The 16,106-nt window shown below is 35.1% G+C and overlaps 1 protein-coding gene across 1 annotated transcript in view; it reads right to left on the reverse strand.

Annotated features, from left to right (window-relative positions):
- Window positions 1-1,891: 1,891 nt before the first annotated feature.
- The window catches only part of LOC137642754 (transmembrane protein 201 homolog), a 38,982-nt gene continuing 24,767 nt past the window's right edge, over window positions 1,892-16,106 (reverse strand). The window contains exons 4-8 of the mRNA XM_068375597.1: window positions 14,843-14,990; window positions 13,837-14,094; window positions 12,656-12,751; window positions 9,273-9,370; window positions 1,892-5,102 (exon numbers count right to left, since the gene is read on the reverse strand). Of these exons, the coding sequence (XP_068231698.1) occupies window positions 4,034-5,102; window positions 9,273-9,370; window positions 12,656-12,751; window positions 13,837-14,094; window positions 14,843-14,990 (1,669 nt within the window). The 3' untranslated portion in view covers window positions 1,892-4,033. The remainder of the gene's footprint in view (window positions 5,103-9,272; window positions 9,371-12,655; window positions 12,752-13,836; window positions 14,095-14,842; window positions 14,991-16,106) is intronic.

Raw genomic sequence — 16,106 nt, forward strand, 5'->3', positions numbered from 1 at the left:
GGTGGATAATGTGGGAGGGTGGGCTGTGACACCCTACCAGCTGAACTCGGTTGAGTCCCTTCTCAGGCTGGGAGGAACGTAGAGAGTAGAGGTCCTCTTTTTGTTTTTGTTTCTTTGTTGATGTCGGCTACCCCCCAAAATTGGTGGAAGTGCCTTGGTATATGTATGTATGACTGCTACTGTAGTGAAAAAAGAGGGGGGGGGGGAATTGCTAGGTCCCATGTCTCTCACCTCCGTTGTTTGCCACAAATATACAGTAACTTCCCTCTTAAAAGGCTCAACTGAAACCAGCTGAGGAAAAGGTTTTTGTAAAACTTTTGGCTTACGTTATTCATTTTATTTTAAAGATTGTTATATTTTTTGGCTTTCCTTCCAGACTATAACAATACTTTGTAGCTGGCTGTACTTGTAACCAATTCATTTGTATTTAGTTATTCATCCCATTACCAACAACCACTTTTCCAAGTAATTAGCATACAGTATGTCAATACTTGTTTTTTTTTTATAGCTTACCTCCAGATACTTTCACTTTAAACCTTTTTTTAATTACTTGTACAGTATTTGTCTTCTCTATATGCTAGTATACTTGTCTTTAGCTGTCCTTTGACAGGGACACCCACATCCTGTGCCAGTCTGGTGTGTTTACCACTCTCCCACTACAGTATTGGGATATTGAACAAGTTCCCCTACTAGTGTACATGCTTTGTCTGCCTTGAAGTCTTTGATTTCTAATAGCTAATTTGATGACATTTTCACCTGTTTAGATGATGCTTCAACCTAGTCATTTTACTTCACCTAGTACGAATAACTAATTGCTCGACATTCTCTCTTATCTCTTGTCCAACTCTTATGAATAGGAGGCTCTGTTACCAGCCAAACCCACTCCACTTCTTATCAAATAACCAACTTGCCTGGATCTGTAGAATTTAAGCAAAGTGGTCTGGTAAGACTTAAATAACCCTATCTGTTAAAGCTCAGCATGTATATGTAGCTCCAAGGAGGCCTTGTAAGTGTCCCAGCTGAATCCCCTGGGCTTCTTATACAGCTAATGACATGCACAGTATATCTGCTTGCATTTCTTCCTCTTGCAGCGATTGCTTATCTACAATTGTGCTAGATTCCAGGGGCACTTGATTCCAGTGGCACTTACCATAGCACCATGGAAGAATGTTCTTTCCAGAATTCTATAATAGCAATTTCATTTGAGTCTAGATTGGTCCTCAGCTCATTTAAATTATCCTAAAGGACCAGCGGTGCATTTCCCAGGTCTTCCTTTGTGAAGGGTACACCAGCAAGCAAGAGAATTGATACCTTTGTCATCAGACTAGGTTGTGATTAGGGGTGGGGGCAGAGGCAATGCAAACCTATTTCTGTGAAAGCTCCTATAGCCAAAAGGCTATAATAATTCATGAGACATTCATTCCAGGAAGAGTAACTAATTTTTTCAGACAGCACCCATTCTAAGTGACCAGGCCATTTATTTATGGATTTGAACAACTTGTCAGGGCCTTGATGGACACTTCCTTCGTTTGTAACAGCAGCTGCTTCTCACTTATAATGTGCCATTAGTATGGAATTGTTCAGGGGTACTGTTGCTGTCTGTGTTAGACCTTGATTTCTAGTTCATTCCCCCCCCCCCCCCCCATTAAGATGTAGGAGCACCATTCCTTGTATGATGCCAAGGTAATTCTTCTTACTCTACCTGCTCTTTGATCACTAAGGCTCCACCTCCCCCTACCCCCATACAGTTTTTTCCACTACCTAATCACCGTTTGTCCATTATTTTCCTATTCCCAAAACCTGTAAAAGTCATTCAAAAGTTTTACCTTCCTAATTGACTACAACATTTGTGGCAAGTGTACAAACAATGTCAGGAAGAAATAAATTGCAGTTACCTTGGATCATTCATTATCACACAGCTATATAAAATTTACTAATCTTAAGCCAATTCTTATTTACAGAAATTCAAGGATAAAATTTCTAACCCCCACGAAACTAAACCACACAAGCTTTATAAAATTACCTAATCTTAAGTCCATTCCATACGAAGTTATTAGAGAGAATATGTTTACCCCCCAGTTAACTAGAATCTTATAATCAATAGGCATACATTTATGTAACACATTTGAAAGCATAAAATTCATGATAAAATAAAAACTACTCGGAAACAAACTACAAACACTGAAAATGTGAATAATTTTTTAAAAATCTGTTTACACACGCAATAGTTTATATTAACCAGCCCTCGTATTTGAACAAAGAAAATCTTGTTTATAAGAAAAACAGACTGAAAAACACTGGCAGTGATACAGCTGATTCTGATATGTACAGTAAATTAGGAACTCTAATATACAATAGCAGTGGTTACAAGTTATAAAAAAAAATGTACAACATAAACCCATGGTCTAAACATTGCTGCACTATCTAGAGAAATTTTCAATGAATCATTTAATAAAAATGAAAGGTTGCATCATGAATCTGTGTCGAGTAGCAGCAAGAAATTAAGTACAATATTTGGTCCCTCAGTTTAGACTTTGACAACAATAAGAGCAAATTCTGTCATTGTCATCAGTCACAGCTTTTCGACAATACAATAGACAAAAGAGGTTACTACACATTGAGCTACTGGAATTTTACGAACATGCATTCAATCTCATTTTACTTCCATAATTTCCATATTGTTATAGTCACACTTGCAACACTTAGTCTGTAAAGCTTCAAGGTCTGCTGTAACTGGTTATTTACAGTAGTTAAATAAGGTTTATAGAAGCCAATAACAATATTTTTATATAAACAATTAATTTTAAAATTCTAGCTGACCAGATTGTGGAATGATTTCCCTAATCTGACAGCTGAATCGTTGGAATTTAAAAAGTTCAAACTTGCAGTGAATGTTTTTATGTTGAACAAGTTTATTATATGCCATTGAACATTTGTTACTGATCTTATATTTTATATTTTTTACACATTACATCACATATATAGTTTTTTCCTTTCCTCACTAAGCTATTTTCCATGTTGGAGCCTTTGAGCTTGTAACATCCTGTTTAGCTACTCAGTGATAACAACTCAAAAGTAAATGTTGGGTACAGTCTCAATATGTAAAGCACATTAATAATATAATTCTATGTCAATATTGAAGCTAAAATTCAGTCCGCTTGACAACTAATGGAAACTAGAATATATATATTTTTTTATACAGAAATTTAGATAATTTAATGTTAATCTGTTGCCTGAAACTTCACAACCCCTTGCTTCAACATCTCTCAAAAAACAGTTTCATGATGTTTCTTAAGATGTCATGTCTAAAAAAAAAAAAAAAAAAAAAGATTTAACAGTAGTATGTAGATTTAAAGTCTGTCAATTTACACATAGTCTACGTAAGAGTAATTGTTTTTTCCTTAATATTTAACAAGTCACATCTCTATGCTAATAGAAAAAAAGGCTTCCCATTCATTTCAAGAAACTAGGATAATAAACCTTGAGAGAACCTTATCACAGTAAAATTCCAAATAACCCTACCACACTAATGCTTCATAATTAAAAGTGTAACTACTTAACCCTTGCTAACTATTGTACCCTCAACGCAAAACTTTAGACTAATTTTAGTTACAAAATAGTTTGTACCTTTCACAAATTAATCATTCGCTCTGAGCTAGACTATAAATAAATAACGCCATTTTCATTTCATATAGTAAAAACAATATTAGCATTCCAATTTCATTTGAACAAAAATTGCTTAATTATACAATTTAAGGGAATATTAAAAAGTAAAATGATAACTACAATGTTAAAATATCAGCTCAAACATAAGTCATCAAGTTGGGTGTATTTATTTTCATACTATAAAAACTATAAGTTTTAAATAAAATGTTTTAAACAAAATCCATATTCAATAAAAATTGTGGTATGTTGCCCACATTATTGTACAAAATTACTTCCATAAAGTTTCTCCAGTATTTAAACAATGTATACATATCTATTACTTAAACCTAAAGGGAACAATCTCCCATGAAAATGCCAAATTTTCATCTTAAGTTTCATATAATTTATATCCAAATATATTTACACCTGAATGTGAAAGGAGCAGCATAACAAGAAATCCATTAGCAGCACAACTCATTCCAAGAAAGAATGCAAACCATGGACTACGCTGATTTCCAAAAGAGGAACCCTTGTTATCATTCACTGGAATGGCACTTTTCTGTGGGTGACACTTGCGGTTATCAAAAGATCTGCTATTCATAGAAAAATTAGAGTTATCACTTGCACTTCCCATGGCATCCTGAAATAAGCATGTTGTACTGCCAGTAGGTGATGGAGGTGTCTTTTGCAGCAAGGGACCAGAAAACCCTGAAGCACAACTATACAAAGACTGTGCATCACTCCGTGCTTGTCCTCTACCATAACTACATTGTGATACAGAGTCAGAGGGCTTTATATTAACAGGAGGAACCCAAGTTTTATAAGCAGGTTCCGAAAACACTGAACCTCGTTCAAAGTCTCCACAGACAGATCCATGACATGAATTTGGGAGACTAAAAGGACCATGACTACTACTGTAAGGAGGAAGTCCACTTGTAAGCGATATGTATCCTGAACTCTGACTGGAGGATCGTGAGAGGGGAAATACATGAACTGGGTTGGGTTGTAACGAGATAGGTTTGGGTGCAATATGAGCTGAAAACTCCCTTGAAGGGCTTATAGGACTACCCCAATAACCACCTGCAACCCAAGATGACTGTGTTATATTTTTGGTATTAATTCTTGGAGGAGTTACATTTCTCTGAATACAATAAGTATCATTAATTTTAGGATTATAGCCTGGTTTATCAGAGAATAAAGCTCGAGGTGAAAATGGAGTAGAGGGATGTACTATTCCAGTTTTATAAGGAGTACTGATTTTCAGGCTCTCCAGGCCAGAATCAATATTGGCATCTATTGATGATAAATTACTTTTTGGTGGAATTGGAGTTGAAGTCAAATCTCGAGACCCAGGAGTAGGCATAGCTGTTAAATCTCGAAGGTCATCACTGAGACTAGAATCAACAGTACGACGAGATTCATCATGACGGGAACTAGAAATATCACTCCTCATAGTCCTGAAATACAATGATACAAAAAAAAGGCAGATTAGCAAATAGATTTCTGATGAAATTCTATGTAACAGTACTGCTAAACCTAACAAAATAAGCCCCAACAACAAATTACATGTCAGTTTGAAAACTTGTATGGCTTATTCATTCCACACGCCTTACTTGGAAGTTATTTCACACAAATTACATGCCCTAGGAAACTATTTTGGCCTAGAAAACCACCCCAGTCCTAAAATTTTAAGCATTTCCCTGAAAATACCCTATTTTTCTGCCTCACCTCAATAGATGAGACTGATCATTAAGAAAAAAAAAATTCTTATGAAAGGTTTGCACATTATATGCTATAAACTATTTATAAATATTTATAATTTCAACTTTCCATATAATAAAACAAAAACTTATTTATACATTTCAGACTAAAGCCATGCGCCTGAGCAGGTTTACAAGGAACAATTTACAGCTCCATGAATAAATTAAACTGAACTTTTACAAGGAATTGTTGTATTTGATATCCCAAAGAAAGTGCCAAAAATTACACTAAACGGCATCAATGATCCCAGAATTACTAACCTTTAGGTCTTTGTGTTCTTTAATATTTAGATGGGAAAGGAGAAATTCTCGATTTCATTTCCTGTATGGAATTTGAAATTTTCATGGAAATCATACCTAAAAGATATTAGTTTTTTAAGAATTCCATTTTGAAATACAAATATTTCTATAGGAATGTCTCTATTATTTATATTAGGAATAGAAGACACAATACACATTTACCATATACACCACTGTACATTTTTAGTATAAACTTATTCTGCAATCTGCACCTACTTTACAATATTTCATGTCACTACTCTACAACAATCAATTATTTTAGCATCACTGTACTCCTTAATATGTCAATACGATAGGTATGTTGAATTAATTTTTATTGTAATACACTGGGGTTATTGTGCATGTACAATATATATAACAAAAAATTTCAATTCAAATATTAGAGTATATACTTAAGTGTACATTTGAATTCATTTATATAAAGGCTTTATTACAGATCATTATGATCTATGGTCTATTTGTTATTTCCCTGGCTACCTTCTTATATACCTACTAGGTGATACAGTAAAAGCATGCATGTTGAAGAAGGAATGAAAGTATATAACTACAGGGAACTGGAATTCACACATTTGTAACCCATCACCAATCCAATGTTTACTACTATGTCTTATTTTAATTAGTGTTAAATGCCTTTAAAGTAGCTGTGAACATTAACACTTTTAAACCACACAACTGCCATTTCAAGTTTGGTCTGCATGCATACTGTACGTGATAAATTTCATTACTTTACATACCTTTTGTACCCATGATAAATTTCTCAGTACACTAATATACAAACTTAATTTCTAATTTAGAAGTAATTTATGGCACGAGCTGGAAACGGCTGTTGAAACTTGCTTGATAAAATAACAACTGTCAGCCAGGTATGAGGCACCTACCTGCCTGACAGAACCCAGTAACTTTAGCTTCAGCATCAGGATAACTGAAGGGTATTTAAAGTGCTATTGCAATGCCTCAGAAAAATATAAATTACTTGCTGTAACCTCCTAATCAGCACACTTGTACATGAAATTGTAGACTATTAGGACCTAAGCCAGTAGTAGTAGAGGAAAACTTGTACAGTTGGCTTCATTATTCCGGTATACTTCACTAGAAGCTAAGAAGGAAACATCTGACAGGTGTACATTGTAGCCAGGAATGCGGTGTTTAGTAAAATTAATATAAATGCTATTGACTACTATTTACAACATCAGCTACTGTTTTACTGGCAACACTGCCAACAGTTTCTCTTTTGCTAACCACAGTGTTATGACATCTTAGCTTCCCATAAAGTATACCAAAATTAATGAAGCCAACTGTACAAGGGAAATTAGAGTACTGACTTTCCTCTCAAGAAAAGTAATATAGGTTGAAGGAAGCTTCTCACTCCTATGGGAAGGCGATGCATCGTTTCACTTCTTCGCCATGCTCCTTACTCATGCCACAAATCGTCCAACAATAACATTCACATGAAGGGTAGTTGGGCAATCACAGCGATAGTGCTCCCATGAAGCCACAGGGGCTTCCCCCAACATTAACTGCTAAAACAGCAGCCATCAAGGAAACATTAAACAACTCTTTCTAAAGACATCTTGACCAAAGGTAGGTGTTCCAGAAATACACATTATGATTGATAGGGATAAACAAGGAAGGAAACATATCCTTTAAATATTCCACTCTCTATCGCTGGCTATAAGGAGCACAGGTTCAGAGAAGGGTTTGGAATCACTATGCACACATTAGGAATCTTACCTAGTGACGAACTCTGCTCTAGGAGTTAGCCAACACAGTGTGCATGCTAATCAACCCTCCCTATGAGTGATCCACTCAGATAAAGCCACAGGAGTACAAGAACCCATGGAACTGATCCAAGGACCAATAAGGAGGGCATCAAGTTCTTTGGAATCAACAGATGAGTATTCTACAAATGACAAAAATGATTTATGGATTCTTAACACAGGAGCCTAGGAGGGATCATTTTATGCCAAGATGCAACCAAAGTTTAAAACACCACAATTGTATTAAAATGTAATATTCAAGAGGATGGGCTACAAGATGGAAGGAAAATGGAGATAAAGAAAAAGACTGATGAGCGAGTACAGCTTGGGGCCAAATATACACTACAAAGACCTACAGTGTATTAAATGAACAGCACTGATGGTACTAACCCCCTGGGAGCCCAATGACAACAGTGAATGTTTCTTTGTCTTCCTTCTCTTTATAAAATTATCCTACTCAGCAGGAGACCAGGTCGAGTACTCAGAGCAGGGGGGGGGGGGGGACCAAGGCTACAAAGCGAGCAAAAGGGAGGGGTTCAACAGAAGAATGTCATAAATCCTCCACCCATCCTTATCTTTCCAAATCTCTTCTCACTAGCACTTTCCACAGCAATGGAATTAGTTAGACAAAAAAATATTCCAAAAATAAACTTATAAAAAATTGGACTAGTGAAAGCTTCAAATGTGAGAAAGACAGGCTGGAGCACTGAGCAAGATATCTATCCATGATGACAGCAGAAGAGAGTGAGTGGGATCTTTCCTCACCTATAGGCAGATGTTAGCTATTTTGGTCTCCTAGAACACGAAAATGCTCAAGTCAGATGTTTACCAACTTGAATACAACCATACATAATCCATTAAATTAAATTATCTAAAAATCAGAAAAATATAAAACTCTGGCAAGCAAAATTCATTATATGATACAGGAGAACTTCGTCATAATAGGAAAAGCCTACCTATCCCACACAAGTACTTGCAGGGGCACATCAATGATAAAAATCACAATAGCAAATTCATTAAAAGAAAAATTCAAATTCAGCATTTCCCTTCATAAGGTTGGCCATGAAACGAGCACTATAACACTGTCTTCTGTTCTATAAGTGTCTTCTCAACTACTAGGTCTGAATCTTATTTTTCACGATTTTCTGGCCTTGTTAAAAATAGTGTGCTATTTCCACATCTAATGCTTTTCTGACCAATTGTTACCAATCCTTGTTCACCATAATTCTCTGCCAATACCTTATTTACAATACATTCTCTCCACCATACTAACAACAAATCTAAATAATCTAAGGTTACCAATTTTCAAAATATGTTTCACTTGTCATGACACTATGTCACATTGCATTAGGGACTTTATTATATACTCAATCTTAATTTTGTCTCCCATCCCACATCAGGAGCTACTTGCCAAAGTTTAACTAAGGATAAGCCCTGCAGTGACACCATGAAACAGAAGATTGGGCAGCAATATGGAGGAAAAAACCAGTAATGGAGGTAGAGAAGAAATAAAAACCAAGAAACCACGACAGTAATTGAGTAAGGGAAGAAAACGCTGGTGCCGCTAGAGGCCTTAGGTATTCTGCAAAGTTCCTCAAGCAATGCCTAGTGCAAAGTGAAAGGTAGATTGACAACAATATTCCTCAACTCAGGAAGCTCTTCTTTTGTATAAAAAAATAATGGAGATTATAGGGATCATGAAGACTTTTCTATGATTGATGAATCAAAGGATCTACATTACAATAAAACAAATATACAGTATATACTGAATATAAATATAACAAAAACTCACTGTTTACGAACCACATACTTATTCAATGGTGCTTTGGTCATTATGAGGTTGTTGAAACTTCTGGGAACCAACACTGTCCAAAAGGTTAGTAACACGGCAGCTGACGATATTAGAACCTGCAAGGCAAATAACATCTTTGCAAATTTCAATAAAACAAATTTGATATTACAATAACTAAAAGTTTCAACATGTAAAATACTTGAAACCCCTCACAAATTACATATTTCATGCACAATATCAATAAACTCAAATCATGAGATGAAACTTGGTTATCATTACTAGGCTCCAAAAGGGAAAAGAAATAGCAAATGTATATACAGTATAAGTAATAAATAGAAAAAATTTAAAAATGTTTTATGATCTATAACGGCAAAATACAGTAAAGTAACGGTTATATATGAACTAAAAAATTACTTATGTCAACCTGGATAACAGAAAGGCTTTGACAATATATTTGCACTTCGGAAGTTCCAATGATTCAACTGATAGATTAGGAAGTTCATTCCACACAGCTCATAGCTGGAATAAAACTTCTAGAATACTGTGAAGCATTGTGCCTTACAATGGAGAAGGCATGAGTTAGGAATAATTGCATACATAGTACTACATACAGGATGGTACAGTCTGGGAAGGTATGAATGCTGTAAATGGTCTTAATTATGAAATACCAATACTCCTAAAAGATTTTCTTAATAAACTAATATTTTGTGCAATTGAAGAAGAAACAGATAATGTGCTCAAAAGTAAATTTGCAATCAAGAATCGCACCTAGAAATTCAAGAGTTGTATAAAGTTGAAGAAACATTGTCAATATAAATATCTGGATATTGTAGGGCAACTGTCCTCAACCTACTAACAATTATACTTGGAGTTTTGGTAGGGTTCAACTTCATGACCCATAATTTTTACCATAGAATAACTTTAGCGAGATTTCTAAGCAATCTACATTCAGAAGAAATTGATGCAGAGTAGCGTTGTCTGCATTTGCAACGACCTTGTTCTCTGGGCCAAACCATGTCATGTGCACTGTATCTAGTATAAAAAGTAATGGGCCTAGAACACTACCCGAGGAACAACACCAGATGTTATATTCCTAGTCACGATGGTCCCCATCAACTACTACTCTCGGCAATCTTATAATTAAAAATTCAATGATGTAAAGAAAAGATCCACCTACTCCCATCTGCTTCAGTTTGAAAACAAAGGCCTCATGATTAAAGAGGAACACAGTCAAAGGCAGTACTAAACTCTTTATCAAATAAGAACTTCCTGACCATAATCAAGGAAGTCTGTACAGCACAAGAAATTGTAAGGAAGGCATTAAATGCTCCAAAGCCTTTCCTACAGCATACCTATCTATACGTTTTACCAAGACATAAAAAACTTTAGATATGGGAAATTGGAAATTGGGTGGTAATCAGCAGGGCTAGAGCTAAGCTACCACAAACATATTTACCTATTTGAGTAATTACAAATTCTCTAACAAGTGGAATATGAAAAAGAAACTTTGGAGCTAAGAAACCAGTTGCCTTAAAAAAAAGGAAATATGCCATTTGGGTCCACACCTCCCTAACCATCAAGGTTCATCAAGTGTGTTTTAACACGACCGAAAAGCTATTCTATTTAGTTTAGCCTCAGGAAAACATGAATGAGGATGATCGAGTTTCTCATTACTCTGCTCATTTTCAAACACATCAGCAAAAAGGGTTGCCTTTTCCTTTGGACACAGGTGAGATGACAGTCCCATTTGATCATTATAACTTAGACAAAAAGAAACAAACCTCATACCTAACAAAAAAGTTGGAAGCTTTCTTAAGCTTGCATTGTATTCAAGTTCCACCATCTTTTACGTACTTTTCCATGGATCTTCACTATTAAGTCTACCTTCAATCAATCTGATATGACTAGAAAAATTCCAAGCGTCATTCATGTGTGCAGATAAGACCCAAATAAAGCAATTATACTCTTGTACCTTTACCCTTATTAATTACAGAAAACCAATGGCAATCCTCAGTCAAGCCCTCGTGTAGATGAAACATTTTGTCAACTTTGTCCTTTGCTTATGTCAATTACATTTAAGTATACTGTTGAAATTTAGTAAATTACTTTACCTTACGATCTATTCTTGAAATTTTTCTCTTATTATTCCTTGACACTTATGATCCCATTTTACAGTAGCCTTCCTTTCTAGTCCTAAATCTTACATTTAGACAATATATTGCAAATAAAATTTCATAAACAATGATTACAGAAAGGTTGTATTGTAATCCAAATACTCTCATGTAAGCTAAAGAATGTTGTGGTAGCCTACTGAAAACATCCCTGCTTAACAATCTGCCCAACTGGAGTTAGAATTCAAGCTTGACAGTTTCTTGTAGTATCTGCAACCTCACCATCCTTGTGAGTTAAGGATGGGGTGGGTGTTTAGGGGAACCTATAGGTCTACCTGCTGAGTCACCAGCAGCCATTGCCTGGTCCTCACTTGGATGGAGGGTTGGGCATTGATGATCAATCCCTAGGGCAGTGTTCGCAAAGGTATTTCTGAGGGTCACCAGAGGGTCTTACAAATATATATCTTGATAAGTCACAGCTGTTCCCATTTTTATTTTTATTAATGTAACTGATTTACTTTAGCAGAAGATAAAGTTCTACTGGATAAAGTAACAAAAGAGATGCGGTCATACTTGTGCGTGCAATTTCACCCGTAGTACGAGCAGCTTTCAGAATTTCCTTCACAAAATGAAGCAGTTCCAGATAGCCACTGAGAAGACTTTTGGAGTTTTTGTAATTTGTTGTAATTTTTTCTTTAATGTGGTCACTGCTAATTCCTAAAGTATATTACTTGGTTCTACACTAGCTACTTTTTATGTAACTCATAGTAATATTTTTTTGAATCAGTTAAATTTATCAGCAATGTATTAAAATGTTATTGCTAACCTTACTTTTTATGTAAAAGGATATGCAAATAAAGTTTTCTTCTTTTTCAACTTTTTTTTCATTCTCATTTGAAATGTATTGGCATTCAATGTGCTAGTAAATATAAGCTGAAATAGTTATATATATAACTGTAACATGAAATGGTTGTATTTATTATTACAATACGAGTCGCTACTCCCGGTTAAGACTGCATTTAGGGACGCAATTGAAAAAGGTTGAGAAACACTGCTATAGGGCACTGTCAGTCTGTTGCCTCTGCCATTCATGAGCAACGTTATCTCTTAAACCAACCAAAGATGAAGGTAACTAAAGAAAATAGAACTAAAATTATTCACTGTGATACTCAAAGCCAAATTCAGAATCTATTAAAGTATATGTAAAATTACAATAGTTAGTTTTAGTTTTAAAAATGTTTTATATTAACAAAAAGATAACCAATCTCTTCAAAAAAAGGAAGAACAAACCTGCAAAGAATTGTAATCTTCAGAAGGAAGGAGTTTCTTAGATGATGTAAGGGCTAGTAAGCCCACCCAGGTGAAACTAGTAATTGCATCCGAAATCTGAAAAGAATTGTTATTAGTTAGTTTACTTTTATGGTATGTGCAGAAAAAAATGACATTTCTCAAGCAAAGAGTAGTTTAAACTATAAACCATTATGTTTTTTACCCTATTTGATGAATAAACATTCCTGTCAAAATATTTTGTTAGAATGTAAACATTCATGCAGAACAAGTGATAAAAAGACCAATAACTTGTAAAACATGCTTCTGTGAAACAAAAGTGCTACATGAAGGTAAATAGGCACATAATACCCCAACTTTTAATTATATTTTGCTAAATTGATTAGAGCATGTGCTGTTGAAGTACTTCATGTCACATTTTGTTGCATTAAGCCAGGTGAGTTCGGAATTTGGAATGCATTAGCCACTTCTACATTATTTGTAATGGAAAATAATGATTCGGTATTCAAATGAATTGATACTCAACCATTTTTTAAAACAAATTACTGTATGGTCAAATACCAAAATATTAATGTATTATATATCAAAACCCAACACTAGAGCAAGGAATGTCTCATTGTGAAGGGTGAGCATATCCTCACCAGCCTCCTTATCAGAGTACCTGGGCTTATTGATAACACTGTCCTGTATTGCATAAATAACTCTTCCTGGCACTCAAGGTCTTAAAATTAACAGAAGAATGAAGTGGGGCTTCAACATCAAGCAAGTCAAAATTGTTAAGGCTGGATGGATGACAAACAAAGGTGACTTGCTCTCTTATAAACAGAAATTCCATAACAAGACTAAGACAGCACACACCCATAGAACAATTCAATGGCAACATAGCTGGAAATTTTATTAAAAGTTCCATAAATGTATGAAAACTTTCTAATATTTCAAGGCTTACTTGGATTATACTTTTCAAAGGTCAATCGTTAGATGAAATCAAAATTCTTACTCCCTAAAAAATATTTGTCTTTAGGTGTTAAGAGAAAAACAATGCATAACTTAAAATCTTGAAAATCTGAAATCCCTATGTCAAAAAATTAAAATAAATGTTAAACAATCAAAACTATCCAAATAAAAAAAATAATATTTGAGGTAAAATTTTATGTACAGTATGAGGCTATTCAATAAAAACTTACCAGGAGAATATGTTTCCCAGCTCCAAAAATAGCAAGGAGAACCATTGTGAGACCAAGAATTACCAAAGGCAATTGAAATTTACCAATCTGGGTAAGATATATCTCGCCCTTTATTCCAAGGTCAAGTGAGACAATTTGTACCCCAGAATGGTGCTGAAGACGGTGAATATTTGAAAGAAGAATGCAGAGGGAGACTGAGGCAGCCAGAACTCTAACCAAACGAAGGTAAAACGGTATCTTGGGTGAAGAAACATTATTCTGAAAGAAATATTAACAATCATTACTTTAATCTTACATCAAACGCTTATTATGAAGGCCAAGACAAAGCTCATTACATTTTTTAACAAATTGAGAAAACTCCTCACCAAAATAATTTGGCATAAGCTCCATGCCATTTTTGGAGCTATTTTGTTCAACTCATCTTGGCAAAAACACTATAAAAGATAGGACAACAAAATTTTCCATCATATAGCCAAATAATTTTCCTTTCCATTGATATATCTTAAATAATTTATTTTCATATATGTAATAAAATAAAAGAAAAACAATAAGAACTGGACATAAAATACATCCAACAGTACCAAAGGGATTAGAAAAAGCAGACAAAATTAATTGCCATGCAAAGGGTTAATGGAGTGTTTATTTTACAATATTTTTCATAGCCTATGCTAATTTTTTCAATGAATCTACTACTGTATTGCTGAAATTACTTTTAAAATAAAGTTAAATCAATAGACTTGTCCACTTTAGGTTAGAAAAATTTCATCACAATATACCTGTAAAAGCCAAAGAGTAAAGACGAAGATCTAGACTACTCCATTTGAATCTAGCAAAAAATTTCAAAACAAAAGCGAAGAAAAATAAGTAAGTTTAGCAATATAACGGGAAAACAACATTAAACAATGATAGCATATTAAAAACACAAGGAAAAATGTAGTATCCATTTGACAATCTTAAGCATTCCTTTTAAATAGCTCCCAGCTAAATAAAACAGAATTCTCCTTACATTGAGTACTTGGGTCTTATTTTCAGCACTTTGCTTTAGTCTCCATGATATCAACTTTGGTTTCAGCCAAGAGTCCTGCTTGCCAATGGTTTGATGCAATGTAGCTTCACACTGGCGACACAGTGCATATGTTCTTTCCAATCTCTTCCTGTGGATTAACAAGTACAAGCATAAGAAAATACATACAAACTTTAACCAATACCCATTTCAAAATTCATACATACCATAAAGCAATTAGTGACTGAATTGCCTATTAAATTTTAACAATAACTTTTAATTTTCCTAACTATAAAATCCGAGCCTATTAATAGGAGTATATTTACCGCATAGCAGAACTCTGCTGTTAAAATTTATAAAAAGGCATGGATAGTTACTGGCAGTTGGGGAAGTAGGTCCGGACCCTCTCCAGCACACTGACTAGCCACTTTGATATTCATCTAGGACTTGCAGGGTGGGTAAGGCAAGAAGTGCAACATGATAGACTCAAGTTGGAATAGTTAGGAAAAATAAAAATTACTTTTAAAATATGGGATGTTCCTACTCTTCTAAAAACAGTAGTCCTTTAATAGGAGACTTATCCTTAGCAGGGCGGAAGTTCCTATAACCAAGCTGGCTGGTTGAAAATTCCTGTATGTCAGTACACTAAACTATTTAGTACAGTAGTGTAGACACCTATCCATCTCCTAACAACTTGAGAAAAGTTTCTCAGGTGATAGGTAAGGTTTCTGTCAACAGACTGACAGTCACAGAGGAATCTATTTTCTAAAGAGGCCATGACGTCTGAAATGTATTGTCAATCTAAAGAAAAGGGTTGTATACATTGTCTCCATCCTCCTCCTCGAAGGGGAAGACACTTCTATCTTTACATGAATAGAAAAGCCCCATGGTATGTTAGCTTACCTGCATCAACATTCGATCCGGTAAACAACTTCACGATTGCTGCAGCGCAAGGAATGGGAAAGAAGAGGATAAGGGCGAGACACTCTTATCTCATCCTAGACTTAGTCATGACCCCTATCTTAGACAAGATGTTCCTTGTACTGTGAAGGAGCTTGGTTAGCTACACAAACCTACTGAGCAGCTACCACTGGACCTTACAAAAACATGCCTAGGATTTGTGGGTATACTCTCACAGATAGTGGGCCATGAAGTTTGCCTGGCGTATCAAGACTACGGCCTTCATAACATGAGCCGCTGAGATACTAAGCCGATGGAGGTTAAGCTCGCCTGATGGTTTCTCGATAGCAGAAGGAAATAGTACTCC

This window comes from Palaemon carinicauda, chromosome 6 (assembly GCF_036898095.1).
Source record: "Palaemon carinicauda isolate YSFRI2023 chromosome 6, ASM3689809v2, whole genome shotgun sequence".
Lineage (NCBI taxonomy): Eukaryota > Metazoa > Arthropoda > Malacostraca > Decapoda > Palaemonidae > Palaemon > Palaemon carinicauda.